The following is a 27763-nucleotide window of genomic DNA, read 5'->3' as shown; positions in this document are numbered from 1 at the left end:
GTCAAGTCCCGCAATCCATAAAATGAACTCCGGTCTCACAAGCGCACGAAACTTCTGAGGCAAGAAACTATAGAAAGCGAAGATCGTTACCAGTCGTTTAGAATAATCCCGTTCCCACGCAACATTTTCCTTCCTCATATAATCACCGAATCTTCTGCCACGAGAATAGTATTCGGCTCAGGGAAATTTTTGGATAAATCGATCACTGTCTGCATGAGGCGAAAATTCTGCACTTACGCAAATGTGCGCCTCAAAACTGGAAGAACTCAGCAGCTCCCCCAAAAGGCCACTATCGCCAACGCCCGGGGTTTGCCCAGGGGCGCGGGCCGGGACGTCAACGGCTGGACCGCTAACGTGCACGCTTGCGTCCTGCGGCAGCGGAACCTTTTTCTTGCCGGACTCCAAGGCTAGGGCTAAAGGGCGGGATGTTGCAGGCTGCTGCAGCGACTTCCGGCGGCGAATAGCTATGATTGGTGGAGTCTAAGAGAGGGGGCGGGGCACCGGGAAATTCGAATAGGAGAGGCGGGTCCAAGGAAGCAGTGGAATGTCGGGGGTCCCGACGCTTCCGAGGCGACGCGAGATGGCGACAGTGACCTCAGGTACATGAACTGGTCCTAGGCTGGTGGCCGAGGTCTGGAGCTTGGTGGGGTGATGCGTCGGAATGTAATCCGGGCTCCGAGGGTTTTCTCTGAGGGGCGCAGGGATAGGCGGCGAAGGATGGGAGTCGCAAACTGCTCAGCTCACCTCTCTCTTCCCACTGTCTCCCACTCTTCCCGCCGATCAGTACACTCGGGTTGAGACCCGATTTCAGGCACTTAGAGCCTCGTTTGAGCCCAGCTCACTTTTCCTTTGTGCGCTTCGATTTCTTTGTAAAGTGGGGGCGATGACCCCATCTTACGAGATTACGTGAGTAAACGAGAGAAAAGTGGTAAACACGCCAACTGTAAGGACAGAAAGAATGCAGCTGGTTGCACGTTTAGAGAGAAGGATTCTCTGTAAGACATGTTCTGGTCCGGGGAGATCCCTAAGACATGTAGGAAGGCCAGCGAGGTTTAGTCGGACTGCAGCTGGATATGAGTTGACAGCATAAGACGTACTGAGACCACAGGAAAGGGAAGTTAGGGACTGTTTTCTTTACTCTAGCCGGGGAAGGTCAATGCTATTTTAGGGTTGGAAAGGCTGTTAGGACATTCAGAATCTTGCATTCATTTACATCTGTCTCCGCTGCCTTCCGAATTCTGGTCAGTGGTTAGGGTGGGAACCACGGTAATTTATTCGAGTCCCCTTACTGTTTGTCATGCCCTGTGGAGAAGCAACCCTTTTTAATTGAAAGTCAGACACATGGTGAGCCCTTGCTAGGTGCCAGGCACAGTTGTAAGAACTTTATGGTGATGAATCATTTAGTCTCCACATAATGCTATGAGGTGGTTTACTATTTTTTAAAGATTTTTATTTATTTATTTTTAGAAAGAGGGGTAGGGAGGGAGAAAGTGGGAAAGAAACATCAATGTGTTGTTGCCTCTCGCGTGCCCCCTAACTGGGGATCTGGCCCCACAACCCAGGCATGTGCCCTGACTGGGAATTGAACTGGTGACCTTTGGTTTGCAGACTAGCACTCAGTCCACATCAGCCAGGGCTATTTTTTTTAATCCTCACCGAGGATATATTTATTAATTTTAGAGAGAGGAAGGGAGAGAGACAGAAACATTATGATGTGAAAGAAACATCGATCAGGAAGTATGTGCCAGACTGGGGATCAAGCCTGCAACCTAGGTGTACAGGACGATGCTCCAACCAACTGAGCCACCTGGCCAGGGCTGAGGTGGTTTACTGTTATTGTCCTGGTTTTACAGATAGGGAAACTGAACGATAAATGCGTTAAATAGGTTGTTCAAAGTTAACACAATTGGTAAACATTGGGATCTGGTCCTGGCTGATGTAGCTCAGTGGATTGAGTGCGGGCCTGCGAACCACACAATTGCAGTTCGATTCCCAGTCAGGGCACATGCCTGGGTTGCAGGCCAGTTCCTGGCAGGGGACGCATGAGAGGCAACTGTACATTGACATTTCTCTCCCTCCTTCCCTTCCCCTCTGAAGATAAATAAATAAAATCTTTAAAAAAATTGGGGTCTGAATTCACACTTAGGCAGTCTGACTCTCTAGAGCCTCTGCTGATAACCATTATGTCCAAGCACATAGAATTCCTGCTGTCCAGACCCAACCTGCTCTTATTCTTCCAAGACCCACTGTGTCTGGTTATAGTAGGTATCATAAAAACACTTGAATGAATATGAACCCTTCCCTAGAGGAGCTTATACTCTGTTTTAGTAGATAATCATAAAAACATAACATGAAAAGCAACGAGAGACATGCATGAACTGCTATAGAGAGGACAGATCCGAAGTAAGTCCTTGGGTGTTCTGGGAGGACTTTGGTAAAGAAGTGACACTTGGGGTGTGCGTCAAAGGTTAAATAGGAGTTTGCCAGACCTTGGCAGGACACAAAACTACCAAGTGATTTCCTATTTATGATGTAAAGAGAGGCCAAAGATGTTCTCTTTGGCTCAATTTCCTCATCATAAAGGAGGGAAGAGTTAAGTTGAATGAAACTTTGGGAATTGTAGGACAGGGGAAAATTAGAAGAAATAAGTGTTAGCCTCACACAACCTTGAAGTTGCTTTCGTGATGAAGTGGAGAGACTCTTGTCCCATAAGCAGTTGTTTACATGCGCCTCTTCCTTCCTCTCCTGGACCTGGAGCTTTGGGGCAAGAATGGCAGTGAGCCACTTTTCTGATGAAAACAGGAAACAAGTTAATGTTTTATGTTAGTTTACCCATCAAATCTTAATTTGTTCAGCAAATACTCTGAGAGCCTACTCTGTGCTAGGTATTGGGGATGTAAAGGTGAGCACAGTAAGAATGGTTTTTACTAAATTCATAGTTAGACGGAAAAAGACAGACAAATGATGCATTACAGTGGTGTGTTACCAGTGCTTGGATGAAGAAGCTAAAGAGAGCCATGGGTACACCTAACAGAGCCTTAGTGGGCAGTTATTTTAAATGGGAAGGTGTTTTTAGAGAAGGTAATGTGTTTACCTCAATCACTTGGTGGGATACAGAGATACTGGAGGGAGAAAGAATAGTATGTGCAAAGGCCCAAAGGTATGAACGAACTTGGTGTGTTGTGGGAACTTGGTGTGTGAGGAGATTTATTGTGGTTGAGCACTTTACAGTGTAAGGAAGGCAGTGGAGAGAGAATGATTGCAGGGGAGTGAGACTGGAGGCAGGCAGACCAGCTGGGAGACTGTTTAGATGATGACCACCTTGGCAAAGGTTGTGCGGTGGGATAGGGAGAAGTAGACTCATTTAAAAAGGTAGAATTGACAGATGTAATGAATAACTGAAGTGGGAGGTGAGAGAGAAGGTGAAGTTAAGAAAGATTCCCATTTGGGGGTTGGTTCCTTTCATTTCCATTTGAGAGCACAGGAGGATGATGTTGCCGAGGGAAGGGGAAGAGTTCAGTTTAGGACAGGTGGGGTTCCATGTACCTTCAAACCATGTAAGAGAAGATGCCAGGGCAGCAGCCTGGAATGTGGGTCTGAAGCTCAGGAAAAAGCGCTGGTGTGGAGGTGTCACTTAGGATTTATCAGCTTTAGGACAGTAATCAAAGCCAAGAGAGCAGGTGACCATGCCTGTGAAATGAATCAGAGAAGTGCTTCTCAACTAAAGGCAATTCTGTTTCCCATGGGGGCTTTTATCTGGGGTCATCTTTAGTTGTTATAATTGGGGAGAAGGGTGGCATGAAATGCCATGGCATAAGTGTTTATGTGTTTAGCATGTATGCTAAATATCCTGCAATGCACAGGACAGCCCCACCACAAGAATTATGCAGCCCAAAATGTCAATAGAGCCAAAATGAGCAATCCTGATCTACAGAGAGGATAGAAGGAGCCTAGGAAAAACATTTAGGAATGGCAGAAACTCAGAAGGCATAAACAGAGTGGGTGGCCTGGAAACTAAGGGAAAAGTACATTTTCCAAAGGAAAACAGATCAGGTTGTTGAATACTGCTGGGGAATCAGGATGGAGACAAAGCATGCCTACTGGATTTAGCAGTAAGGGGTCATTGGTAATCTTGCTGAATAGTGAGGGCTGAAGCTAGTTGCTGCCTTGGTAAGTAGGTAGCAAGAGAAAGAATGTAATAGTAACAACAATAGCTAACACTCAGGAGCACTTGCTGCCAGCACTGTGCCTAAAAAGTGTATACTTTTTCTATGACTCCTGACAATCTTATAAGGATACTGTTATTTGATTGAGAGGTAGATGGATAGATATTGTTACTTTTATAAAGAGGAACTTTATAAAGTTTAAAGCTTGCAGACATTAAGCCTTCCCAAGTTCACATAGCTGTTAGATGGAACTTGTATTAGACTCCAAAGCCCATAGGGATACAAAGATGAAGGTGCTGGGATGGCCTGGGGAGTCATATCATGAACTTTGGGGTCAGACCTTTCTTTGAAGCTCTGTCACTAGCCAGCAATGGGCAACTTATCGAACCTCTCTGTTTGAGGTTCCCTCATTTGAAAAATGGGGGGTAAATAGAAAACACTGAGCTTTTACCAAGAACCAATGCTATTCTAAGCACTTTTACATGAATTACCTTATTTACTGCCTTAACAACCCAATTAGTAGGTATATTTATTTGCTCCCATTTTACAGGTGTGGAAATTAAGACACAAGAATAGAAAATTACTTCCTTAGGTTATTTAGCTAGTTGTAAGTGGTAGAGTTTGGACTTGAATCCAGGCTGCCTTATCTTGAATAATGAATCTACTTCGTCTGTTCTAGTTCTTGTGTTGGAATTTTATGTCATTTCTTTTAATCCTCATTAAGGTCTTCCAAGGCCCGTGCCACCCCATTTTATAGACAAGGACACAGGGACAAAGGGATGTTAAGTCACTTGATCAATGTCACAAGCTAATAACTGAGAATTTAATTTCTACTTACTTGCTGCTGGCTTTCAGGATTGCGATGGGGATCAAATTAAAACTGTATGCCCACGTACTTTGTAAACCATAAAGTGAGAAATGATATAATTAGCTTCATTTGTTAGGTGAAGGAACGGAGGCCCAGTTATTGAAATAGGCCATCTGCTCATGGGTAAGCCTTACTTATGTATAAGATTCTACCCAGGGGTAGTCTGTCTGCCTCTTTTGTCTTGTTGTTTCTGTGTTGGTCAACACATACCAGCCTCTTGACTTATATGAGGCCTATGGCTCCCTCAGCCAGCAAAAAGGAGTGAGTCAGAGCTGCCAAAAACTCTCCTGGTTGGTATATAATAATTTGAATTTTGCTTTTAGCTGTGAACTGCAGTATGGTTTCCTCCAACATAGAATAGGGAACTACTTTCCTCATAACATTTTTTTAAGCTCATTCAATCCTCACAAAAATAAAGAGGTTTTTAAATTTTTTTTCATGTATTTTCTAATGATACTCAATCTTTTTTAATGACTTAGATTTAATTATCGAAAGCAAACTGAGCAGAACACTTACATAAAGAAGGACTGCATGTCAGTGCCTTTTGCGAACTAAGCTGGGACAGAGAAAGACCAGGGGCTGCCTTTCAAGCGCATCCGTTCCAAACAGCGCAATTCTTTTTTTCCTTTTTTTTTTTAATGCAAACGTTACGGCATTACAGCACTTAAATAAACCTGCATAGTTCCCCATTAAGAGAAGGCCATCATTACCAGTTTGGTGCATGTGTGTGTGCATATATCACATGTAAATACGTATTATAAACCCCAGGTAAGACATGGAGGCACAGAAACTGAGTGGCTTTAGGTGTGGACAAATGTCAGCTCTTAAACCTTAAACTACCCTGTCTGGTGCTAGTCCACTACACCTTGGCAATTCAAAGTACGTCCCGCCCCAGCCAGGGGGCTCTGTTGGTTGGTGCCCCGTCCTGTACACCGAAAGTTTGTGGGCTTGATACCCAGTTGGGGTACATGTGGGAGGCAACTGATGAGTGTTTCTCTTTTATATTGATATCTCTCTCTTTCTCTCTAAAATTAATGAACATATGCTTGGGTGAGGATTTTTTTTTTTTTTTTTTTTTTTTTAGTTTTAAAGTGTGTCCCAACATCAGCAGCAGCATAACCTGGGAGTTTGCTAAAAATGTAGAATCTCAGGTGTTCCAGGTTATTTGAGTACACATTACAGTCTACACCCCACCTCTACTTGAAGAGCAGAGAAGGAACTGAGGCCAAGCTTGGAGACACCCACAGCATGGCCAGGATGGAAAGGAGCTCCCAAAATGAGCTGTGGCCACTGGTCCTCCCAATGGTATCCCCAGGGTCCCAGCCTTCAGGCCTTCTTCCCTTACCCTGGTTATGAGTGTCTCTAGTCTTCTAAGATGCTGGGACTTTGTTTTGCTTTTAGGCTTTGCTTATTCCTCCTTCGAAGAGTAGAAAAGACAATATAGGCTATAAGATGAAGTAATGGCTACATGGCCCGAGGTATACTTTATTAATAAAATGGGACTAATAGAACCTATCTTTCAGAGACACCATGAAGATTAAAGTGTGCTTGGCATGTAGTGAGTGCTTATTTACAGTCTCTGATGTGTATGTAATTTCTCTCCTCCAAACTTCCCCCCTCACCATACACTGCCTGAGACTATATATTTGATTCATTTTTATCTTCCATTCTTGTCCTTCTCTGCTTGCCCTCGCTAACAACACACACAGAGTAGTGCCTTACCAGTTCTCCAAGAGATCCCATGCTTTCATACCTCTCTGCTTTTTTTGCACATGCTATTCCTTCTAGCTGGTATGTTTGGCAAGCTCCTATTCATCCTTCAGAGCTCAGCTATGTCAGATACCTCCTCCTCTAATACTCCTGCCCTTACATCTCAGCAAAGCTGGTCCCTATTTCTTCTGTGCTATACATACTTCATGCTAAAACTTCTCTTCTCCAGGAGCTGGTCGCTGTCGGCTAAGAAAGGTGGGAGCTGGTCGGCGCCCACCTCCAGCTCGAGTAAGGGTGGCTGTGAGACTGAGGCCCTTTGTGGATGAAGCAGCTGAAGCAAATGATATCCCCTGTGTACGGGGCCTGGACAGCTATTCACTGGAGATTGCCAACTGGAGGAACCACCAGGAGACTCTCAAATACCAGTAAGGTTTAGGCCATTTTTCCTTCCCATACCTCTTTCCTAGGCCTGCCCATAGTTTCTCAGACGTGCTTCCTCAGGATCCTTGTTCCTTCCTTAGCACGCCTTTGTTCCCCACACCTTCATTTTTTCATTCAGGAAGTGTTTACAGTTGCCCATTGTGATGAATCTGCTGTGGGGAAAGACCAGAGGCTGAATCAGGCATACATAATAATGTTTTATGAGGGAAATAGGCATAATGTAGGGAAGGAGCAATAAAGGGGAGCCCCAACTAAGATCTGGGGAGGTGTGGGAAGGGTTGGGGAAACAAACCAGCCAACCAACCCAAGCTGCAGCTGGGTGGTGTCGCAGAAAATCACCCAGACTTGGGGGGCAGAACTCATGAAGACGGCTACCTTAAAATTCCACTGGAATTTCAAAGTTCATACTCCTTGCCCTGTCACCCTAAATCAGGGGGTGGCAAACTATGGTCTGCAGGAGTTTGACCAGTAGTCTTTATAATAAAACTTAATTGGAACATAACCATGCTAATTTATTCACGTATTGCCTAAATCTGCTTTCCAATGGCAAGATTGAATAACTGTGAAAGGAGCCATGTGGCCCACAAAGTCTAAAATATTTTCTCTCTGGCTTTTTACAGAAGTTTGCCAACCCTGTTCTGGGCCCTTAATGGTTCGGCTTTGATTTCTTTCCAGCCTCATCTGCCCAATATATGCTATATTCTGCTTACATTAATCCCTGCTGTGGCCTTAGCCACAGCATCTCTACCAGAGTGCAGTGAGTGAACTGTAGGTGCATTGAGTCTCATCTAGTCATAAGCAGCATCCTCTATTTATTCCATTATGGTGCACAAATACTATTATTCTATATATACTGTGATGTGAAAAAGATTGGGAAGTCCTGACCTTTCATACCATGTCTTGTCTGTGAGCTATTTTTGATACTTAGGATGTCTTTCTTTTCTCTGGCAAAATCTTCCTTCCTCCAGCAGAATCAGTTACTTTTTCTGGTGTATTTTTGTTTCCTGAATCACAGCAAAGTATGGCTATGTATCCATCTTAACAGACTGCAGAACTCCCAAGAGCAGGGATGTCAGATTCATCTCTGTATTCCTAATGCCAGAACAGGGACTGGGATGGAACAGGTGTTCAGTGGGTGCTTTTGAGGGCCTTTGTGTAAGAAAAGGCATAGAGACTCTTAAATCCGAGGCCAGTATTTTCCTCTAGGTCTGGGTGAGATTGGAACTATCCATCATTTCCCTGCTTTCTTCCTGCTTGCAGGTTTGATGCCTTCTATGGGGAGAGGAGTTCTCAGCAGGACATCTATGCTGGATCAGTGCAGCCAATCCTAAGGCACCTGTTAGAAGGGCAGAATGCCAGTGTGCTTGCCTATGGGCCCACAGGGGCAGGTAAGGGAGAGCCAGAAAAATAACAGCTATGGGTTAGAAAGGACTATGGAGTTGGAAGGAAAATCTCACAGCTCTCTGTATTCTTTCCCAGGGAAGACACATACAATGCTGGGCAGCCCAGAGCAACCTGGAGTGATTCCCCGGGCTCTCATGGACCTCCTACAGCTCACAAGGGAGGAGGGTGCTGAGGGCTGCCCATGGGCCCTCTCTGTCACAATGTCCTACTTAGAGATCTACCAGGAAAAGGTGAGGCCCTGCTCTGATTGGGGAGGAGAGAGACAAAGGATCAAAGTAAGACCGAGTTCTAGAACATGAAGTTCTGCTGTAGCAAGGAGCTTAGACCTGAAAAGACAGAGGCTGGGGTAGCAGATGGTACAACTTTGAGAATCCAGCAGAGCAAAGAAGACTGATCCCCAGGAAGGAAGCAGCCTGTGACAGGAAAATTAGCCCTACCTCTCACTGCTCCAATAGGTATTAGACCTCCTGGACCCTGCATCTGGAGATCTGGTGATCCGAGAAGACTGTCGAGGAAACATACTGATTCCAGGCCTCACACAGAAGCCCATCACTAGCTTTGCTGATTTTGAGCAGCACTTCCTGCCAGCCAGTCGAAATCGGACTGTAGGAGCTACCCGACTCAACCAGCGCTCCTCCCGCAGCCATGCTGTGCTTCTGGTTAAGGTGAGGCCCACTGACAGGTGAGGACCTGAGAAGCCCCTTGGGCCTGAGCTAAGCCTAGGGCCCTTGTTCTTACCCCTAGGTGGATCAGCGGGAACGCTTGGCCCCGTTTCGCCAACGGGAGGGGAAACTCTACCTGATTGATTTGGCTGGCTCAGAGGACAACCGGCGCACAGGCAATAAGGGCCTGAGGCTGAAGGAGAGTGGAGCCATTAACTCCTCCCTCTTTGTACTGGGCAAGGTGGTGGATGCACTAAACCAGGGCCTTCCTCGTGTGCCCTACCGGGACAGCAAGCTCACTCGCCTGTTGCAGGTCAGGCCATCCATATGAGGGCAAAAGGGGCTGGAGAAGGAGGTGGTTATGCCTTCTGGGGTACTGAGAAGCAGCAGTCAAAGAATGAAAATAGGGGGCCTTCTGACCAGCCCATCCTGCCCAATGCCCATCCCTCAGGACTCTCTGGGTGGCTCAGCCCACAGCATCCTCATTGCCAACATTGCCCCTGAGAAATGCTTCTACCTAGACACGGTCTCTGCACTCAACTTTGCTGCCAGGTCCAAGGAGGTGATCAACCGACCTTTTACCAATGAGAGCCTACAGCTTCATGGTGAGGACTCGGGTTGGCAGGAATGAAAAGGCCAGTCTGGACAATTGGGGGTTTGTTGAATCCACGAAGCAGTAGCACAAAGGTTGACATACTCCCCTCCCCATCTTTCCTAGTCTTGGCACCTGTTAAAATGTCTCAGAAAGAACTAGTGGGCTCTTCAGAGGCAAAGAGAGCCCAAGGCCCCGAGGAAGAGGAGATTGGGAATCCTGAGCCCCCAGCACCTCCAACCTCTGTGTCCCAGAATTTCAGGTGAGCAGATGGGGACAGAGCTTGGGCATATTCTCTTTCCTATTATGTCTGGGTTGTGTGCAGAGCAGCAGTGAGTTTAGCCTCTCAGATCTGTGAGCTGTGAACCTGTTCCTCTTCTGGATGCTGCTGCCTGAGGCTCTACAGAGGCTTCCTGCCTCAGCATCTAGTTCCCTCCCTTTCCATTTTCCAACCCCTTTAGACAAAAACCTCACATGTTGGGGCATCTGTTTCCTGGAAAAGTACTTTTGCTTCTGGCTCAAGGAGTACTCTGGGTCAGGTCTTTTAGGTCCAGAGGATAAAAGCTAAGCAAAGGAAACACGAAAGAAATGAAGAGATAGGTCTTGCCGAGACCTCTCAATCTGCCTGTTATAGTCCAATCTCATCATAACTCTGAGAACCTGGTTGTTGTCCTAACATTGCCCTCCTTCCACCTTCAGTCCAGACAAAGCCTCTCTAAACCGAGTCCCTTCTGGGTGTGTGGCCTCTCCCCCCAATTCCTACAGCCTCATGGCCCAATATGCACTAATCCTCAGGTCACACCTCTCTTTTAATGGTCTTGCTCTCACCACCTGCCCTCCTTAACTCCAAGGGGTCAGGTGCAGTTTTAATTTTGCCTTATTTCTGCCAAGCCGAAATAAAGTCTGTCTACTGATTACTGAACAAAGATGTGAGGAGGCCACGGTTTAGTGCCCAGGGGGCTATTGTAGCTGGGGAAGAATGACATACATAAAAATGCGCTTGTTCACTCAGAAACCTGTCTTTCCATCTTGTCTTCTGAACTATTTGTCAGCAGTTCCCTCTCCTATGTGCACACACTTAGAAACATACATACTTGCATATCTGTATCACATGTGAACAGGCCAGGTCTCTGCCAGATTGACATTCTGAGGGTGAGCTCAGAGATGGGGGCACATCAGACCCAGACAGACCCAGATCTCACAGAACTCACATTTTGGTAGGGGAAATATCATGGAGACATCAGTAAATGATGTAATGTAGGTAATATGGAGTGCAGTAAAGAAGCTACTTGTTCTGTAAGAGCCAGGAAGGAATAAAAGACTTCTAATGTTCACCGATATTTTTTTATCCTGTTCTTCCTAGGCACTTGCACGTAAAGAACAAGGCAGTCCCTGTCCTTGAGAAGCTAGGTCAGAGTGTAGGAAAGATGACGTACAATCAAGCTAGGCATCATGGGAAAGGTGGCATCAAACTCACTTTGAATGATAATTGAGATCAGATGTGAGGGGGTAAAAACGCCAGACAGAAGGAACAGATGTTAGGCATTATTATGCTCAGGGCTCTTCTTGAATAGCCCTTTCCTACTGCCCACAGGAAAAACCCTTGGCATTTGAGGTCTTTTTTTTAAAAAAATATTTTATTTATTTATCTTTAGAGGGGAAGGGAAGGAGAGAAAGAGACAAACACCAATCTATGGCTGCCTCCCATGGGTCCCCCGCTGGGAACTGGCCTGCAACCCAGGCACATGCCCTGACCGGGAACCGAATCGCAGTCGTGTGGTTCGCAGGCCTGCACTCAATCCACCGAGCTACACCAGCCAGGGCGCATTTGAGGTCTTTAGTGGCTTTCAGAGCTGTGTTGATGACCTCCTCTGTGAAGCTTCTCTGACTGCTCCTCCAAATGGACAGGCACACAGGCCCCAAATTCCTGGAAATTAGGTGTTCATTAAATGCTTTTTCTCACCTGATCTGGTATCCCTGAGAGGTTACTTGGGCAGGCAGTGATCAATCTCCACACTGCACCCATAGAGTCTGGATGACTTGCTCTGAGTTGTCCAACAAGTTAACACATAAAATTCTGGAACCACATAATACATCAAGTTAAGGCATGATGAGGGGAATCCTGTTGCTGGAGAGGATGATGAGAGAAGAGGTAGGTGGGGAATAACCTCTTTGTCTATTCAGCCCCCTACAGAAGCTAAGTAGCATGGACCCGGCCATGCTGGAGCGTCTTCTGAGCTTGGACCGTCTGCTGGGCTCCCGGGGGACCCAGGGGACCCCTCTGCTGAGCACCCCAAAGCGAGAGCGGATGGTACTAATGAAGACAGTGGAGGAGAAGGATTTGGAGATTGAAGTAAGTGTTGCAGAGGTTGGGGCTGGAATTCCTATTGGCCTTGAGAAGCAATGTGAGGATCTTCAGATAAGGACACTGAAAGGCTGGACTGGCATCTAGTTTTCATCCAACACTGGAATCCCTCAGTTTTTTAGCTTCTTCCTGAAGGTCTTTAATATGGCTAACCTTTGAAAAATAATTGAGATCAGATGGGAGGAGGTGAGGGGGTGGGAGAATTCCAGGTAAAAGAAACAAATGTAAGACATTGCCATTTCCTAAAACCTAGCTCTCAAAATTTACAGTTCTTCGCTTGAGGCTTGAACAGTCCCTCCCTTCGTTGTTTCAAAAAGAAGCTTGTTTCACTAGCTCTGATCACTAGAAAGCCCTTAATTGTATTGGGCTCCAATTGTCTCCTGGTACCTTATCCCATTGGTCCTCACCCTGCCCACTAGTGCCTTGGAGACCTGCACACTCAATTTGCTAACCCACTGTCCTTCCAGCTGCCCTATAGTTGATTCTGGGTCACATCCCTCCCTGATCCTTTTCAACAGAGACTTAAGATGAAGCAAAAAGAACTAGAAGCCAAGGTGCAGGCCCAGGAGGCCATGGACTCAAAAGAGAAAGAGAATTACTCTCCCACGATGCTCCAACCTCTTGCCCGCCGCACAGTCACAGTGGCTAAACCCCTCAAAAAGGCTGTGGTGATTCCCCTACAACTGAGTAAGTTTGGCTCTGGGGGCCCAGAGGGCACAGATAACATTTCAGATAAAGGGGTGTTAGTAGTAGTCCTCATGTCATTCATATCCTTCCACCATATGCCAGCCCTGGGGATGGGTGATAAAGGTCTGAAATAGAGCTCTGCTCTTAGACACTTAGTACAATGGAGTAGACTGACAAGTGCATGAGTCATTATCATACAAGACCAACTGAGATTACTTTCAAATACAGGTATAAGAAAGGTCATGTGGAAACACAACAAAAGAAGTTAATTTTGGGTGGAGGGGTGAAGCAAGTGGCTACTAGGGAGGGTGAACAGTAGCTTTTGTAATGACTCCAGTTCTTTCAGTTCAGGAGCAGGCAGCATCCCCAAATGCTGACATTCACATCCTGAAGAAGAAAAGCCGCAAGAGGAAGGTGAGAGTACCTGTAGGCTTAGTCTATACCTAGAGCCTAGAAGTAAGGGATAGTGGGAGAGCAGTGGGATTGGAGTTACGTGATCTGTCAATACTTATCAGCTATTTACAACTCTTTCAAGGTGCATATGGTCTGAATACACATAACTCAAAGGACATTTAGGATGAAATGCAGTGATATGCACGTACCTAGCAGAGCGGTTGTCTATTATTTGTTACTTTCCTTTCTTCCTGATAGCTCTAATGCTCAGTAACTACTTAATAGTATGGTGTGTAGGCAGGGTCCTGCCCGCTACAAACTCAGGAGCCCCTTATAGGAAAACATGACCTAAACATTGGAGAAATCAAACAGTGGAAGAATGGAGATGGCATGGTTGGGGGAGGAGCCTTTTATTGACTACCTTCTCCTATGTGTTTTCCTAGGAGTGAAAAGAGAGCTTATCTTTTAGAAATGAGGGACCAGATTTAAGGGTTCACTATGTGCTTTACATTTACAAACTCATTCTTCACAGCAACTCTATTCCCTTTCTTTCACAAGTTGGATAAAATGAGACTCAGCTCAGTGACCAGAGGGAAAGTTTCTAGACACACTCGACAGGAGGGAAGGAGAGGCTGGAAAGGGCGGGGAAGGTAGCCGCTGTTAGTCTCCTATTCTTGGCAGAGGAGTCCAAAGCCCGCAGTGGGCTGAACAGCAAACTGCTGTTTTTGTCACTCACCTCCCACTGTCTCATAGTTGGAGTGCCTGGATGCCATAGAGCCAAAGGAGAAGACTGAGGACTGCTGGGAGCTACAGATCAGCCCAGAGTTACTGGCCCATGGACGCCAAAAAATACTAGATATGCTGAATGAAGGTTCGGCCCGGGATCTGCGCAGCCTGCAGCGCATTGGCCAAAAGAAGGCCCAGCTCATCGTGGGCTGGAGGGAGCTCCACGGCCCCTTCAGCCAGGTAATGGCCCAGGGAGGGCAATCCTGGAATGGAGGTGGGAGATTTGGGGAAAAGCTTGGTACCCCCTAGACCCTTTGCTCATCGCTATTGTCTTGCCAGGTGGAGGACTTGGAACGCGTGCATGTCATGTCAGGGAAACAGCTGGAGTCCTTCCTAAAGGTGAGCTCATGGCTTGGCTCCCTCCTTTCCCTGGCCTGCTCCAGACCCCCAGCACTAAAGCTGCTCTCTCCCTCCCTCCTCTTGCAGGCGAACATCTTGGGTCTCGCCGCGGGCCAGCACTGCAGCCCTTCCTGACTGCCAGCTCCTCTCTTCACACGGCTTTTTTTTTTTTTGTGCAGTCCTTGTATGACCGCTTCTTGTATAAATACAGTTTTAGCTCCGTTGCTTCAGCCTGATTCTTGGGACTAAGGGGATGGGACGAGGGGTATAATTGCTCTTCGAACTGGCCACAATCTCCGTCACCAACTTCCTTGGGCGCCATCTTTGGAAGAACCTGCGGCAACGCAGGGTTGTAAATAAACTATTGGAGCTGGAAAGGACGGTGGCCGATATAAAACAAAAAGCTGACGCGAAACCTGGACGACAACGACCGTTAGGCGTGCGCGCGCTTCCTTTAGCTCCGCCCCATCTGTACCCTTGGCGCGCGCTCCCTTTCTCCCCATCGTCAACGACAGCGGTTTTTTGTGCGCGTGCGCGCGAAATAACGGCCGCTGGCGAAGGGAGGAGGGGGGTAAAAATCTTTGAAGTGGGGGGAGAGAAGCCACTGTCTCCCGCGCACCCACCACCTGTGCCATCGTCAGCCAATCAGCGGCCGTCTTAGGGGTCTCGCGCTTGGGACGACTGGGGCTGTTGGGCGGCTCCTCCGGTGCCTCCTCCCGCCAGAGTCCGTCTTCTACCTCCCCCCTCCCGTTGGCCTCGCGCGCGCGCGCGCTCGCGCCTGCTCCAGCCTCTTGTGTGTCCTCGCGCCCCCCGCCCGCCCTCCCCGCGCGCAGTGTGCTCCGCTCCCCCCACCCTCCTCCTCCTTTCCCCCTCCCGCCCGCCCCACGCGCCTCCTCCCTGGGTTCCCCCTCCCCCACTGACGCCGCCGCCTCCTCCTCCTCCTCCTCCTCCTCCTCCTCCTCCTCCTCCCGCCCCAGGGTTAGCTCGAGCCACCTCCCTCCCTCCCTTCGCCATGGATCCCGGCAACTGGAGCAGCTTCATCTTCCAGGTAACAACCCCCTCCCCCCGCCCCCCACCCCCCCTTCCCACACCCCCTCCCGCTCTCCCTCCCTCCCGTCCCACCCCCCCTCCGCGCGCCCGGTGCGCGCGCAGCTGTCCCCCTCCCTCCCTCGCGCCCTCCCCCGCCCTCCCCGAGGCGCCGGCTGGGCGCGCGCGCGGCGGGGGCCGAGGCTGCTCCCTCGCTCCCCCCACCCCGCCCCGCCAGGCTCCAACCGCCGCCGCCGCCGCCACCGCCTGGGCCCCCGCCCCCGGTCCTCGGCCCCGCGGGGGCCTCCCGCCCCTACCGTCGCTGCTGCGCTCCGCGGCCAGCCAGGCGCCCTCCTTCCCTCCCTCCCGCCGGCCGGGGTGCGCGGGCGGCGGGGCGGCCCTCGGGCCATGCGTTCGGCGCGGCCCAACCCGGCCGGCCGGGGGCGGCGCCCCGAGCCCGGGCCCCGTGCGGCCCGCGCCCCCGGCCCCCGCTGAGCCCCAGGGGGCCCACCGTGGCCGAGGCCATGTTCCCCGTGTTCCCTTGCACGCTGCTGGCCCCCCCCTTCCCCGTGCTGGGCCTGGATTCCCGGGGGGTGGGCGGCCTCATGAACTCCTTCCCGCCACCTCAGGGTCACGCCCAGAACCCCCTGCAGGTCGGGGCTGAGCTCCAGTCCCGCTTCTTTGCCTCCCAGGGCTGCGCCCAGAGTCCATTCCAGGTGAGTAGGGGGCCGGCCGTGGCGGGCCGGGCCGGGAGGGCGCCTACCAGCGGCCGCAGCCCACACGGTGCCTTGTCTCCGCAGGCCGCGCCGGCGCCCCCACCCACGCCCCAGGCCCAGGCGGCCGAGCCCCTCCAGGTGGACTTGCTCCCGGTTCTCGCCGCCGCCCAGGAGTCTGCAGCCGCGGCTGCCGCGGCTGCAGCTGCCGCCGCTGCCGCCGCCGTTGCTGCGGCACCCCCAACCCCGGCCGCCGCCTCCACAGTGGACACAGCGGCTCTGAAGCAGCCGCCCGCACCCCCTCCGCCGCCCCCGCCGGTGTCGGCACCCGCTGCCGAGGCCGCGCCCCCTGTCTCTGCTGCCACCATCGCCGCAGCCACTGCCGTCGTAGCCCCAACCTCGACGGTTGCCGTGGCCCCAGTCACATCTGCCTTGGAGAAGAAGACAAAGAGCAAGGGGCCCTATATCTGCGCCCTGTGCGCCAAGGAGTTCAAGAACGGCTACAACCTCCGGAGGCACGAGGCCATCCACACGGGAGCCAAGGCTGGCCGGGTCCCTTCGGGTGCTATGAAGATGCCGACCATGGTGCCCCTGAGCCTCCTGAGCGTGCCCCAACTGAGTGGAGCCGGCGGAGGAGGGGGAGAGGCGGGTGCCGGCGGCGGAGCGGCCGCAGTGGCAGCCGGTGGCGTAGTGACCACCACCGCCTCGGGAAAGCGCATCCGGAAGAACCACGCCTGTGAGATGTGCGGCAAGGCCTTCCGCGACGTCTACCATCTGAATCGACACAAGCTGTCGCACTCCGACGAGAAGCCCTACCAGTGCCCTGTGTGCCAACAGCGCTTCAAGCGCAAGGACCGCATGAGCTACCACGTGCGCTCACATGACGGCGCTGTGCACAAGCCCTACAACTGCTCCCACTGTGGCAAGAGCTTCTCCCGGTGTGCACGGGGCCTTGGCTGCTCACTAGGCGGTGGGTGGGGAGGGAGGGACTGTGATGAAGGTGGCCTAGCCTTGCTGGTGGGGAGGGAGGAGGTTTCTGAGGATGGGGACTGGGAGCCACTCCCATGGAGGAAGGAAGAAAAACCTCTCCGGGTTACCAGGGAGCAGGGGGTGGTACTTAGCAAAGGAGGTGGGCCCTTGGATTGTTGGAAAGCTTGGCGTGGACAAGGCAGGGGAGCGATTTCCTGCCTAAGTAGGACTCTGAAGCCTTGGGCTTGGGGGTAAATTCAGGAAACTTTGAAAGACCTCTTGTGCTTAAGTTAGGAAGATTTGGGGACATTTCCATATCCCAGGGCCCTAACCCCACCCCCAACATATCCCCAGGCCGGATCACCTCAACAGTCACGTCAGACAAGTGCACTCAACAGAACGGCCCTTCAAATGTGAGGTAGGAAGCCCACCTCTTCCTGTCTTGGTTTTCATGGTTTTGATCCTCATTATAGTTGTCTGAGTTCAGCCTCTCAGACCCCCTTTTTCTCTCTTTTGCTTTTTCACTCCATTTTCTCATCCCTTCAAGGCCTCATCGTCTCACTCCCATTTCCTACAGATCAAAGATCCCCAAGGCTCTGATTCCTTTAACCTCTTGCCCCCTCTCCCCACTCCCTGAAGCTTTAACTCTCCTGACACCCCCCACACCCCTCCCCCTTCCCCAGAAATGTGAGGCAGCTTTTGCTACGAAGGATCGACTGCGGGCACACACAGTACGACATGAGGAGAAGGTGCCATGTCATGTATGTGGCAAGATGCTGAGCTCGGCTTATATTTCGGACCATATGAAGGTGCACAGCCAGGGCCCTCATCATGTCTGTGAGCTCTGCAACAAAGGTACATGCTGAGGGATGCTGGGAGGGCCAGGGACAAAGGGTGGGGACAAAGCCAGAGGCCCTTTCACAATTATGAGTTAAAGGTGCTGTAGCTGAGAGCTTGTGGCATCTAGAGCTCACTAGGAAGCAAACGAAGTGATATTTGGGACCACTGTACATCATTAGGTTCTAAGAGGTTACAACTGGAAGAGATGCTGTACCAAAGAGTCAGCCTCTGGGTGTATGTGGGCAGAATGGGAATGGGACATGGCTGCTTTGGGGAAGGAGTGGTCAAGAGAGCCAATACCCAAGGGTTGAGAGATGGTTTCAGCTATGCAGCCACAAGTTCTCATCTTCGGCTTCTGGGACAAGTGGAATACACTGTCAGGGGTTTAACAAGCATGTACCCTGCTTCAGTAGCAGAAAAATTTGCTTTTAAATAGATATGCTTATTCACTGAATAACTGGGCTGAGACTGTATGGGATACTGGAGGGAGGGGACACAGCCGTCTCTACTGAGGGTCAACCCTTTAAGTGTCTAGAAATCAGTGGCCTGTCACCACAGGAGAAATCCCCTAGCTATGGAGAATGGGTTCTGGGTACCAGTGCCAAGAAGCAGACCCTATTCAATCAGGTCCCAGTTTCAGAGTGGGGCTGTGCCCTACCAGCCCTAGCAGAGTAGTTGGCCCCAGGTTACCAAGGATGTGGTGGGAGGAGGACAGGGCCACCATCTGAGGAAGGCGTCCCCAGCCTAGGAGAATAACCCCGTCTCTGGGGTCTCCATCGGGCTGACCCCATCCCCCCATCCCAACCCCCCCCCATAGGCTTCACCACGGCAGCATACCTGCGCATCCACGCGGTGAAGGACCATGGGCTCCAGGCCCCGCGGGCTGACCGCATCCTGTGCAAGCTGTGCAGCGTGCACTGCAAGACCCCTGCCCAGCTGGCCGGCCACATGCAGACCCATCTGGGGGGGGCCGCACCCCCTGTCCCGGGAGATGCCCCCCAGCCACAGTCCACCTGCTGAGGGGGACCCCTGCACCCACCAGGCAAGGCGTGGGGCATGGCTGGGGGGGGGACGGATGGTGTGTGTGGGACAAGGGGGCTCAAGGGGCCCAATAGGGGATCTCAGGAAGGCCAGGGATGTCCATCCTACCACTCATGTTAGGGAGACTTCTGGGGACAGAGAGGGCCCTTCAGGAGAACTGGGTAAGGATACAGGCCAAAGCCTCTGGGAACCAAACAGGAAGTGAGCAACGGCTGTGTCCCAGGGGCGGGAGTCTGGGAAAAGCAGCAAGGCTCTTGCCATTCAGATGGCACTGTGATCTGGTGTTTCTCACCATGCAGGTACCGGTGAGGTTTGTCCAATGGCGGCGGCAGCGGCGGCAGCGGCAGCGGCAGCAGCAGCAGCAGCGGCAGCAGCAGCTGCATCAGTGGCAGCCCCTCCAACAGCTGTGGGCACCCTCTCTGGGGCTGAGGGGGTGCCTGTGAGCTCTCAGCCACTTCCCTCCCAGCCCTGGTGAACTCCCAAGTTGGTGAGGGGGAGAGGGGAGGAAAATGGAGGAAAGTCCCTTGGTACAATATCCTTTCTACTCTTCTCTTCCCACCAACTCCTCACTGCTTCCCCCACCACCCAAGGAGCCTCCTGAAGGAAAGGAGGAAGAAATGTTTCTTAGGGGAATTCACTAGGTTTTAACAATTTGTTTCTCCTGCTCCTCTCTACTTCCTATCAGACCTGACCCTACCTACATACATACTTGTCCTCTTGGTTGTGTTGAAGCTCCCTGGACAGTGGGCAGGGGTGGCAGAGGACAGGAGCAACCACTGCCCTCACCCCCTCTCCTCTCTGTAACTCTCTGCCTTGCCTTTCCAGGGATTTGTGAACCTTCTCCCTTGATGGTCCTTCTTGCTCTCCTTCCAGTCCCCCCTACTGTCTGCTGCCCCTCCCTGGGGAGTTGGTGCTTTTTTTTTTCCAGGGGGAGGGAGGAGAGAAAGGAGGGGAATCAAAGATTCTGTCCTAGACGGGAAAAGGTGAGATTTGAGAAGAGGCAGAAACAGGGAAGGCAAAGGTGGTACCTTCATAAGGTGGGGTTGTTTAGGGTCAGGCCCTAAGCATCATCCTACTGGAGAATTTGTCAGGGGAAAACAAGTCAAAGGGAGCAAAAGAAGGAGCCACTTGGTCCAGAGGCAGGGCAAGAGATGGAACTTTATGAGGCCAGGGTAAATAGGGGGGTCCAGGGACTAGAGGTGCTGCCTGGGGTTGGGGGGAAGGCAGCTGGTGTCTCCCCTTTTCCTCTTCCACCCCAGCTCCAGCCCTGGCCTTTTCATCCCTCTCCCCCAAGATAGAAGCTGTGGCCCTGGCCTTGTCATCGTGTTCCAGTGTCCCCTGCATGTTCCCTACCCTTCACCCCCTCTTGCGTGGATCCCATTACAATAAATTTTAAATAAAAACTTGGTTCTGGCTTGAATGAATTGCTCTCACCAAAGCCCCTGTTCCCGCCCCCAAAGGGTTTCTTCCTGGGCCTGGTGTCAGTCCCCAGCCTTGCTCTTCCTTCTGCAGCTCTGGCTCCTCCCTCCCTGGAGGCAGTACAAGTGGCTACAGCCCAGATTCTGGGTAAGGCAAGTGTCCAGACGCTGTGAAGAGCAAGTTCCAGGACCCCCAGATCTCGGGGTACCCAATCTGGACAGGTGCAGAATAGCCAGCCACTGTAAATTTGAAGAGGCCTGGGTTAGAAATCCAAATAGTTGCTACAACCCACCCAAATAGCTGCACACAGTTGCCCTGAGAGGTGGTGGTGGATGATGTAGCTGCAGGAAGGTAGGGGCAGTCAGCCCTAGGACTGGGAGCGGTGAGGTTGAGAATAACAACTGTACTTGTCCATTCTCAGTATGGTCTCATCTTCACTCAGGCTCCTCTGCCCCAGCCCCTTCCTGCTGTTCCAGACTGCCCCTGCAGCCTCTGCCCTGCCTCATGGAATTCCAAACCTAGTTCCTCTCCTTTCCAGCGACCCTTTTAGTGAGCCTTCCCATACCAGTTTCTGCTGCGGCTTCCTTGGTAGAGGGACTTCCTGTTACGCAGGGCCCCTCCTCTTGAAACCCCACCCTGCAGCCTCCCCAAGTTTTGCCTCATCTCCCTTCCCTTCTTTCCGCTGGTAGGGGTGACTCCACCTGGCCCTGCCTGTCTCCCAGGACCTGCTGCTCGCAGACCCCTCTCCGTTTCATCCGACACCCTCTCTGCCAGGACCCCGGTGACCGTTGGCGGGAGGGGCCCGGGGCTTGGGAAGGGGGATACCCCCGGGAGGTGCGCGTGGGAAGGAGCAGAGAGCTGGCGCGAGTGGTCCCCCCGCGGGTTGCCTGGGTAACGCGGGCCTGGCACGCGGGGCTCCCTTGGGCGGGCCTGGAGGGGGGCGGGGGCAGCCGCGTGCGGCATTAGAGCGTAGGGGAGGGGACCTGAGAGGAGGGGACAAGCAGAGCGGAGGGGAGACCCGCCACCTCCCTCCTTCCCTTGCTCCCTCCTGGGCTGCGGCTGCTGCAACGGTGGCGGCTGCGGTGGCGGCAGCAGCCGGAGCAGTCTGGAAGCCAGTGTCCAGGTGAGATGGGGATGCCCTGAGGCTGCGGGTAGGAGTGGACGCACAGAAAAGGCAGACGCCGGGGAGGGCTGCACTGCACAGGAACATGGGTGCTGGCCGACTGGCTGGTGGTGCTGGGCGCGCCAAGCCAATGGAATGTGGAGGCGCTGGGGGCACCCTGGGGGCAAGGGAATCCCTGAGAGAGGGGCTGAGGAGGGGCTCAGAGGAGATGCCCAGAACCCTCAGGAAGGAGCGGGGGTGTCTGCACCCCCAAACACGCAGCAAGAAAACCGCACCCACTGGCACCCAGGTAGGGAGAGAGGATGCGGAGCGTTATGTGAGTAAGGGGCCTGCCTCTGCTCAGTCTGCCTGTCAGAATGTATGGGTGTCTGCACAGCTTGATTTTAAGGTGCTGGGGCATCTTCTAGGATCTGGGAGGCTGGATCTTGTTGGGGGTCTCCTCCATCCTACCCAGGAGGAGACCATGGGAGGATCCTGTTTACAAAAGGGTTAATCTTCCTAGGGTTGCCGGAGAAGCAGAAGAATTTGAGCAGAGCACTCCACCCCAGAGATATCCCACCCCAAGGCAACTTTTCTTCCTCTCTCCAGAGGCAGCCTAGGCTGGCCCAGAGACAGGGACACATAGCCCTCTTAGGCTGCAGTTCCGAGAGCTGCCTCTTTCCTCCTCACACCAAGCCCGTCTCCTCCTCTTCCAGGATTTGCTGCTGTCTCTGCTGCTCCGTCCTCCCCTCAGAGGCCCTCTCCCCTCTCCCATCTCAAGATGGCAGCCAGCAGTTCTGAGGTCTCTGGGATGAAGGGGACAGAGGAGGGTCTCCAGACCCAGGGAGAAGGACCTGGCCATTCTGAGGCCAAAACTGGCCCTCTCCAGGTCCCAGCTGGGGTTCCAGATGAGCCAGAGGCCCTGCAGCCAGGTCCAGACATCACCGGGGCCCCTATGGACTCAGACCCCAAAGCTGGGATGGCTCCAGAAATCACAGAGATCCCAACAGGGGCCGCAGAAACAGCCCAGGCCAAAGACCTCAGCCCAAGCTCAGGAGGGGAACCAAAGGCCAACTCCAGCCCCCAAAAAGCATGCCAAGATCCAGCATCCCAGTCAGAAGTGAGCAAAGAGGTCACTGCAGATCAGGGGACCAACCTGGAGTGTGCAGGCCTGTTTGAGTCAGCCTCAGAGCCCACTTCCCAGCTGGACCCTCAGTCAGGGTCCCAGCCCACACCCAAGCCTGCCCTTCAGACAGAGCCTCCTACCCAGGAGGACCCCACCACTGAGGTCTTGAGTGAGAGTCCAGGGGAAAAGCAGGAGAATGGGGCAGTGGTTCCCCTGCAGGCTGGTGATGGGGAAGAGGGCCCATCCCCCCAGCCTCACTCACCACCCTCAACAAAACCCCCCCCAGCCAATGGGGCTACCCCCCGCATGCTGCAGCAGCTTGTTGAGGAAGACCGATTAGGAAGGGGTCATGGTGGGCATCCAGGATCTCCCCGAGGTAGCCTAAGCCGCCACCCCAGCTCCCAGCTAGCAGGGTCTGGTGTAGAGGGGGGTGAAGGCACCCAGAAACCTCGGGACTACATCATCCTCGCCATCCTGTCCTGCTTCTGCCCCATGTGGCCTGTCAACATTGTGGCCTTCGCTTATGCCATCATGGTGAGCCTCATGGGACCCTGGCTTCCTGCACTGGAACAAAGCCGCAGGAGTGCCCGGCCTTCCCTCTCTGCATGGATCTCACTTCCAAGTCACAGGGCCTTGCTTGCCTCTCCTTAGGACTTCACCCTCTGAGCCACTATTGCCCCATCCCTTCAGGTGGGAGGGATATCCAGACGTGTTTCACACAGCCTTGCTGACCTGTGCCCTCCCCCCCTTGCCTCTCTCCTTCCTCCCTAACTATGGCTGGCCTGTCTCCTCTGGATGACTCTTTCACCTGATCCCTGCTGGGCTGGCTTCTCCTGACCTGGGCCATGGTACCCCACCCCTCACCCTAACTCAGTCCAGGAACAGTCTGCAGCAGGGGGATGTGGATGGGGCCCAGCGTCTGGGTCGAGTGGCCAAGCTCTTAAGCATCGTGGCGCTGGTAGGGGGGGTCCTCATCATCATCGCGTCCTGCGTCATCAACTTAGGCGGTGAGTGGGGGTCTGGGACAGGCTGGGAGGAATGGAAGGGTTGGCAAGGGCGGCTTTACTAACTCTTCCCTCCCCACACACACTCTCTCCTGTCTGTCCTCTGTATTCCTTTGTCTCTCCTTGTCTCCCCCCTCCCCCAAACTGTCTGTCTGTCTGTCTGTCTGTCTATCTGTCCCTTCCTCTCCTCTTCCACAGTGTATAAGTGAGGGACTCTGCCCTGCATTCCAAGACTTTTATTCCTGTTGGGAGCTGCCTTGGGCCCATCCTCCCCTGCTCCCCTGAGGGGAGCCCAGTTGATGGCCCAGGCCCACACCCATAGGGACCAAGGGAGCCTGAGCAGCCTTGTTTACAGTTTTTTTCCTGCTCCTGCATCTTGCCAGGTTCCTCTGCCAACTGTAGGCCTCCCTTCTTCCTGCACTGTTACCAGTCTCCCTGCACTTCTGCCTGCAGCCAGTCCAGTCTCTCCGTCTCCCTATTTCTGCACTTCTGGGAACCTCCCCGAACATCTCCCAAACTCTGCTCTCAGCCCACCTTCATCTCTCCCATCCTTCCTGCACTTCCTCCAACCTCCCAAATTCCTGGCACCTCAACCCTGATCTCCTCCTCCCCAACTTTCACTGTCTTTGCATCTTCTCCCATTCCTTTCTTCCTTCTCTCCTTTGTCATTTCTCCTTTCCTCTCCACACCCTCTACCCCCTTTTTCCTCCTGCCTCATCTACCTTCAGCATCCTTTCCTCCCCTAAGGATTCTCTCCTCCACCGTCTTGCCACCGTTTATTCTGCAAAAACTCCAGCACTTAGATCAGGCTCGGGGAGGGCAGCGACGTCAGGAGAGGACTCTCTAGCGCGGGTGCTGTTCTCTGCTGGGACCACCCAGGTCTGAATGCCTACAAGGTGCCATGGGGTCGCAGAGCTGGCAAATCGGAGCTGGTTTGGGGACTTGTGCAGGAGTGGTGAGCACTGTTCCAAACACGCACCTGGGAGAAGGCAGGGGGTGCAGCTATTGACCCTCCACTGTCAGCCCGAATTGACCTGCAGCACCCCCACCCCGCCCCAACCGTGTCTGCGAGTTTCTTAAAGGCATAGGGGGCTGAGGTCACTCACGTGCTTTGTAATGAAAGAACCCCCCAAACAGGACCAAAGCTCCTAGCCTCAAGGTGCGAGGACGGGCGGAGAGCTCTATACCTAATTACTTTGTAAGAGGAGGAGGGAGGTGTGTTGTGCGCCACAGTCCGATAGGGAGGCGGAGACCGAGCTACGACGCGGTTCAGAGTCAGCGGGATTTTTTGTTTCCTTTAAAAAAAAGTGTGGGGAGGGGGGACCTAAAAGTCTAAAAAAAAAATACATCAAACTGATTCTCCCTTTTTGTATGTCGGATGCTGCATGAGCCTGAAACACCAATAAATGGAGACTGCATGAAACTCTCCTCCAGCCTGAGTTGGTCCTACAGTCGGTTCGCCACCGGGTGCGCTAGTACTGTCTCTTTGGGGTAGAACCTACTAGATAGTATGCGCCTGCACCGTCCCGGCGACCATCTTTACTGTGGGCTGAAGCCTAGAATGCCCAAGCGCCTACCTGCGCATGTGCAAGACTTCCCTTGCTTTTCCCTTCCAAGTAGCTTTCACTAGAGTGGAGCCTTCCGCGCCATCTCTATGCGCCTGCGTCCTCTAACCCTGCGCATCCTGCCAGGCAGTTCTTAGCTCCAGGTGCGTACGGCGGCTGAGGTAGCGGAACTGCAAGGAGTGGAGAGGAGCGGTGTGAAGGCGAGAAGAACGGTTTGACCGAGAAAGTGGTTTCTGCAGTCCCCTGGGAACATCCGAGTACCGGATCTCAATCCGTGGGGCGGGGTCCGTGGAGGAAATTGAGTGCCCCCTTCTGGGAACGGGCGGTCCGGTCGCAGGGACCGCTGTTGGAGCCTGATTGGTTGGAGAGACATCTTTGGGGACACCCCTGGGGAGCCCAGTTCCTGGCGGTCGGGGGAATCCCCTGCGTAGCACTCCTGCCTCGCCTATAATCTCAGGGTTCCTTCCCTAGTAGCTTATGTCCCTTGTCCGGAGTCATGGAGATATTGCGGCCAGCACGGCAGCACCTCTGTCTGAAGAAGGGGAAGTGACCTCCGGCCTCCAAGCTCTGGCGGTGGGAGATACCGGAGTCCCCTCGGCTTCGTCCAATAAAGCCGAGGAAGAGGGGGAAGGAGTACGGGAGGAGGCCGAGCGTGAGGGGTCTGGGATCGAGGAGGTGCAGGGAGAAACCCCCAGCGCTGAGGGTGAAGAGCATGCCAAAGGAGAATCCGAGGACTGGTGCGTGCCCTGCAGCGATGAGGAGGTGGAGCTGCCCGCGGATGGGCAATCCTGGATGCCCTCCCCTTCCGAAATCCAACGGCTCTATGAACTGCTGGCGGCCCACGGTACCCTGGAGCTTCAGGCCGAGATCCTGCCCCGCCGGCCACCCACACCTGAGGCCCAGAGTGAAGAGGAAAGATCCGATGAGGAGCCAGAGGCCAAAGAGGAGGAAGAGGAAAAGTGAGGGCACATCCTTACACCTTGTTCTGGGGCTGCTCCCCTGAAGCTAGGAGGAAATAGGGAGGAGAGGTGGGACCCCGGAGCATGGAAAATGGAGGGTGGGGGAAGAGCTGGCAGGCTGGGTGAAGCACGTGTGGGTGTTTGAGGAGACCACCCTCACCCTTCACTCTCTGTCCACCTGTCCAGACCGCGCATGCCCACAGAATTTGACTTTGATGATGAACCAATGACACCAAAGGACTCCCTGATTGATCGGAGACGCACCCCAGGTACTGACAAGAGGGAAGAGTTGGGGGAAGGTGAAGGGCCTCTGCTCCCACTTGCCCAAAAAGTGACTCCCTAAAAGAAGCCTTTGGTGCCTTGTTGCTGCAGGAGAGTATGCACACAATGGGGCCATCATTTCAGCTTAAATTGATAACCATATATTCCTTGAAGAGAATATCACAGATAACTCTATCATGGCTCCCAATTCTTTTATCTCCATCTCCCCAGAAGTCCAAGTCTTCCTGGTCATGCAGTATTACCTAGATCCACATCCCTATACTACTGTTTACATTTTCTAATCTGACCCAATTTTTACCCTACATGCCTTCTCAGAATTTACCCTTCGAACCATTCTTGATTTGTCATTGATTTGTCACAGCAGGGGAGAGGGGGAAGAGCATGTTGAGAGAGAATCTTACACCCCTCTCCCAGGCTTCCAAAGACATTTCCATTTAAAATGAGAGATCCAAACCCCTTATCACGACTTTCATCTTATTTCTTTGGTTTCATCTTTCACATCTCCCCAGCTCTCTACATTCTTTGAACAGCCCTCCCTGTTCCTACCCTGGGGCCTTTGCACTTGTTCTCCTACTGCCTGGGTGGTCTTCACTGGTAATTCCCCAAGTAATTACTAATATCCATGCAGGTGTACATTGCCTCACTCCCACATTTCTCACCTCCCCCTTCTCCAGGAAGCTCAGCCCGGAGCCAGAAACGGGAGGCCCGCCTGGACAAAGTCCTCTCAGACATGAAGCGACACAAGAAACTGGAGGAGCAGATCCTTCGTACCGGCAGGGACCTGTTCAGCCTGGACTCAGAGGACCCCAGCCCCAGCAGTCCCCCACTCCGGTCCTCAGGGAGTCTCTTCCCCCGGCAGCGGAAATACTGACTGGTGCTGCTGGGGCCTTTCTTCCCTAACTCAGGGTGCTGGGAAACTTGGAAGAGGAGCAAAACTCCAAGCTCCTAACATAGCACCTTGCCAGAAAGAGGGCGTGTGTGTATGTAGGTGTGTGTTTTCTGTCAAACATTTTATTTGAAAACCTGGCCTGAAATTTCTGAATCTAAAATAAAAAATACAAAGTTATCTTCTCTTAGAGGAGGGGTTTCAGCTGGAACCCAGACAGTTGTGAAGGGGCAGAATTGTCTTCACTCAGTTTGGGAAGTTAGAGCCTTATGGAGCAGAGATGAACTCATTCAGGCACCTGCCTTAGGTCCCAGGCTCTTTCCAGTGGGGCCTGCTGCCTCTGAGTGTTAAAAGAGCTGCAGCACCTTCATTCAGCGGCAGTCAAAGCCGCCCAGAGGAGAAAAGGAGAATCAGCTGC

The 27763-nt window shown here is 52.5% G+C and overlaps 4 protein-coding genes across 11 annotated transcripts; all 4 read left to right on the top strand.

The window, feature by feature from the left end:
- The first annotated feature begins 507 nt into the window (after positions 1–507).
- Positions 508–14637, top strand: KIF22 (kinesin family member 22). The gene is made up of 14 exons (XM_037065417.1): positions 508–599; positions 6974–7169; positions 8446–8573; positions 8665–8819; positions 9045–9254; positions 9334–9564; positions 9703–9856; positions 9970–10105; positions 12028–12196; positions 12727–12895; positions 13242–13309; positions 14042–14254; positions 14354–14413; positions 14501–14637. Exons 1-14 carry the CDS (start codon positions 545–547, stop codon positions 14546–14548), a joined length of 1992 nt encoding a protein of 663 aa, XP_036921312.1. The 5' UTR covers positions 508–544; the 3' UTR covers positions 14549–14637.
- A 733-nt stretch (positions 14638–15370) lies between these two features.
- MAZ (MYC associated zinc finger protein) lies at positions 15371–20409 on the top strand. Of its 6 annotated transcripts, XM_037065421.1 has the most exons (7): positions 15371–15461; positions 16069–16155; positions 16240–17090; positions 17476–17539; positions 17805–17976; positions 18779–19003; positions 19302–19398. In XM_037065421.1, exons 1-6 carry the CDS (start codon positions 15426–15428, stop codon positions 18979–18981), a joined length of 1413 nt encoding a protein of 470 aa, XP_036921316.1. In that variant the 5' UTR covers positions 15371–15425; the 3' UTR covers positions 18982–19003; positions 19302–19398. The 6 variants fall into 6 exon arrangements, with proteins under 6 accessions (XP_036921316.1, XP_036921317.1, XP_036921318.1 ...); XM_037065422.1 differs by lacking the exon at positions 18779–19003 and having other exon boundaries at positions 15372–15461; positions 19302–20409; XM_037065418.1 differs by lacking the exon at positions 15371–15461 and having other exon boundaries at positions 15607–16155.
- Positions 20410–20422: 13 nt separating this feature from the next.
- Positions 20423–24960, top strand: PRRT2 (proline rich transmembrane protein 2). 3 transcript variants are annotated; one of them, XM_037065427.1, is made up of 4 exons: positions 20425–21544; positions 22240–23183; positions 23524–23656; positions 23852–24960. In XM_037065427.1, exons 2-4 carry the CDS (start codon positions 22305–22307, stop codon positions 23860–23862), a joined length of 1023 nt encoding a protein of 340 aa, XP_036921322.1. In that variant the 5' UTR covers positions 20425–21544; positions 22240–22304; the 3' UTR covers positions 23863–24960. The 3 variants fall into 3 exon arrangements, with proteins under 3 accessions (XP_036921319.1, XP_036921322.1, XP_036921320.1); XM_037065424.1 differs by having other exon boundaries at positions 20423–21544; positions 23524–24960; XM_037065425.1 differs by lacking the exon at positions 20425–21544 and having other exon boundaries at positions 21571–23183; positions 23524–24960.
- A 365-nt stretch (positions 24961–25325) lies between these two features.
- Positions 25326–27380, top strand: PAGR1 (PAXIP1 associated glutamate rich protein 1). The gene is made up of 3 exons (XM_037065428.1): positions 25326–26177; positions 26364–26446; positions 27134–27380. The coding sequence occupies exons 1-3, from the start codon at positions 25696–25698 to the stop codon at positions 27328–27330; spliced, it is 762 nt and encodes a 253-aa protein (XP_036921323.1). The 5' UTR covers positions 25326–25695; the 3' UTR covers positions 27331–27380.
- The last annotated feature ends 383 nt before the right edge of the window (positions 27381–27763 follow it).

This window comes from Sturnira hondurensis, unplaced genomic scaffold (genome assembly GCF_014824575.4).
Source record: "Sturnira hondurensis isolate 20B ecotype Veracruz unplaced genomic scaffold, ASM1482457v3 Scaffold0015739, whole genome shotgun sequence".
Taxonomy (NCBI): Eukaryota; Metazoa; Chordata; class Mammalia; order Chiroptera; family Phyllostomidae; genus Sturnira; species Sturnira hondurensis.
This window is presented reverse-complemented; position numbering and strand designations above follow the sequence as displayed.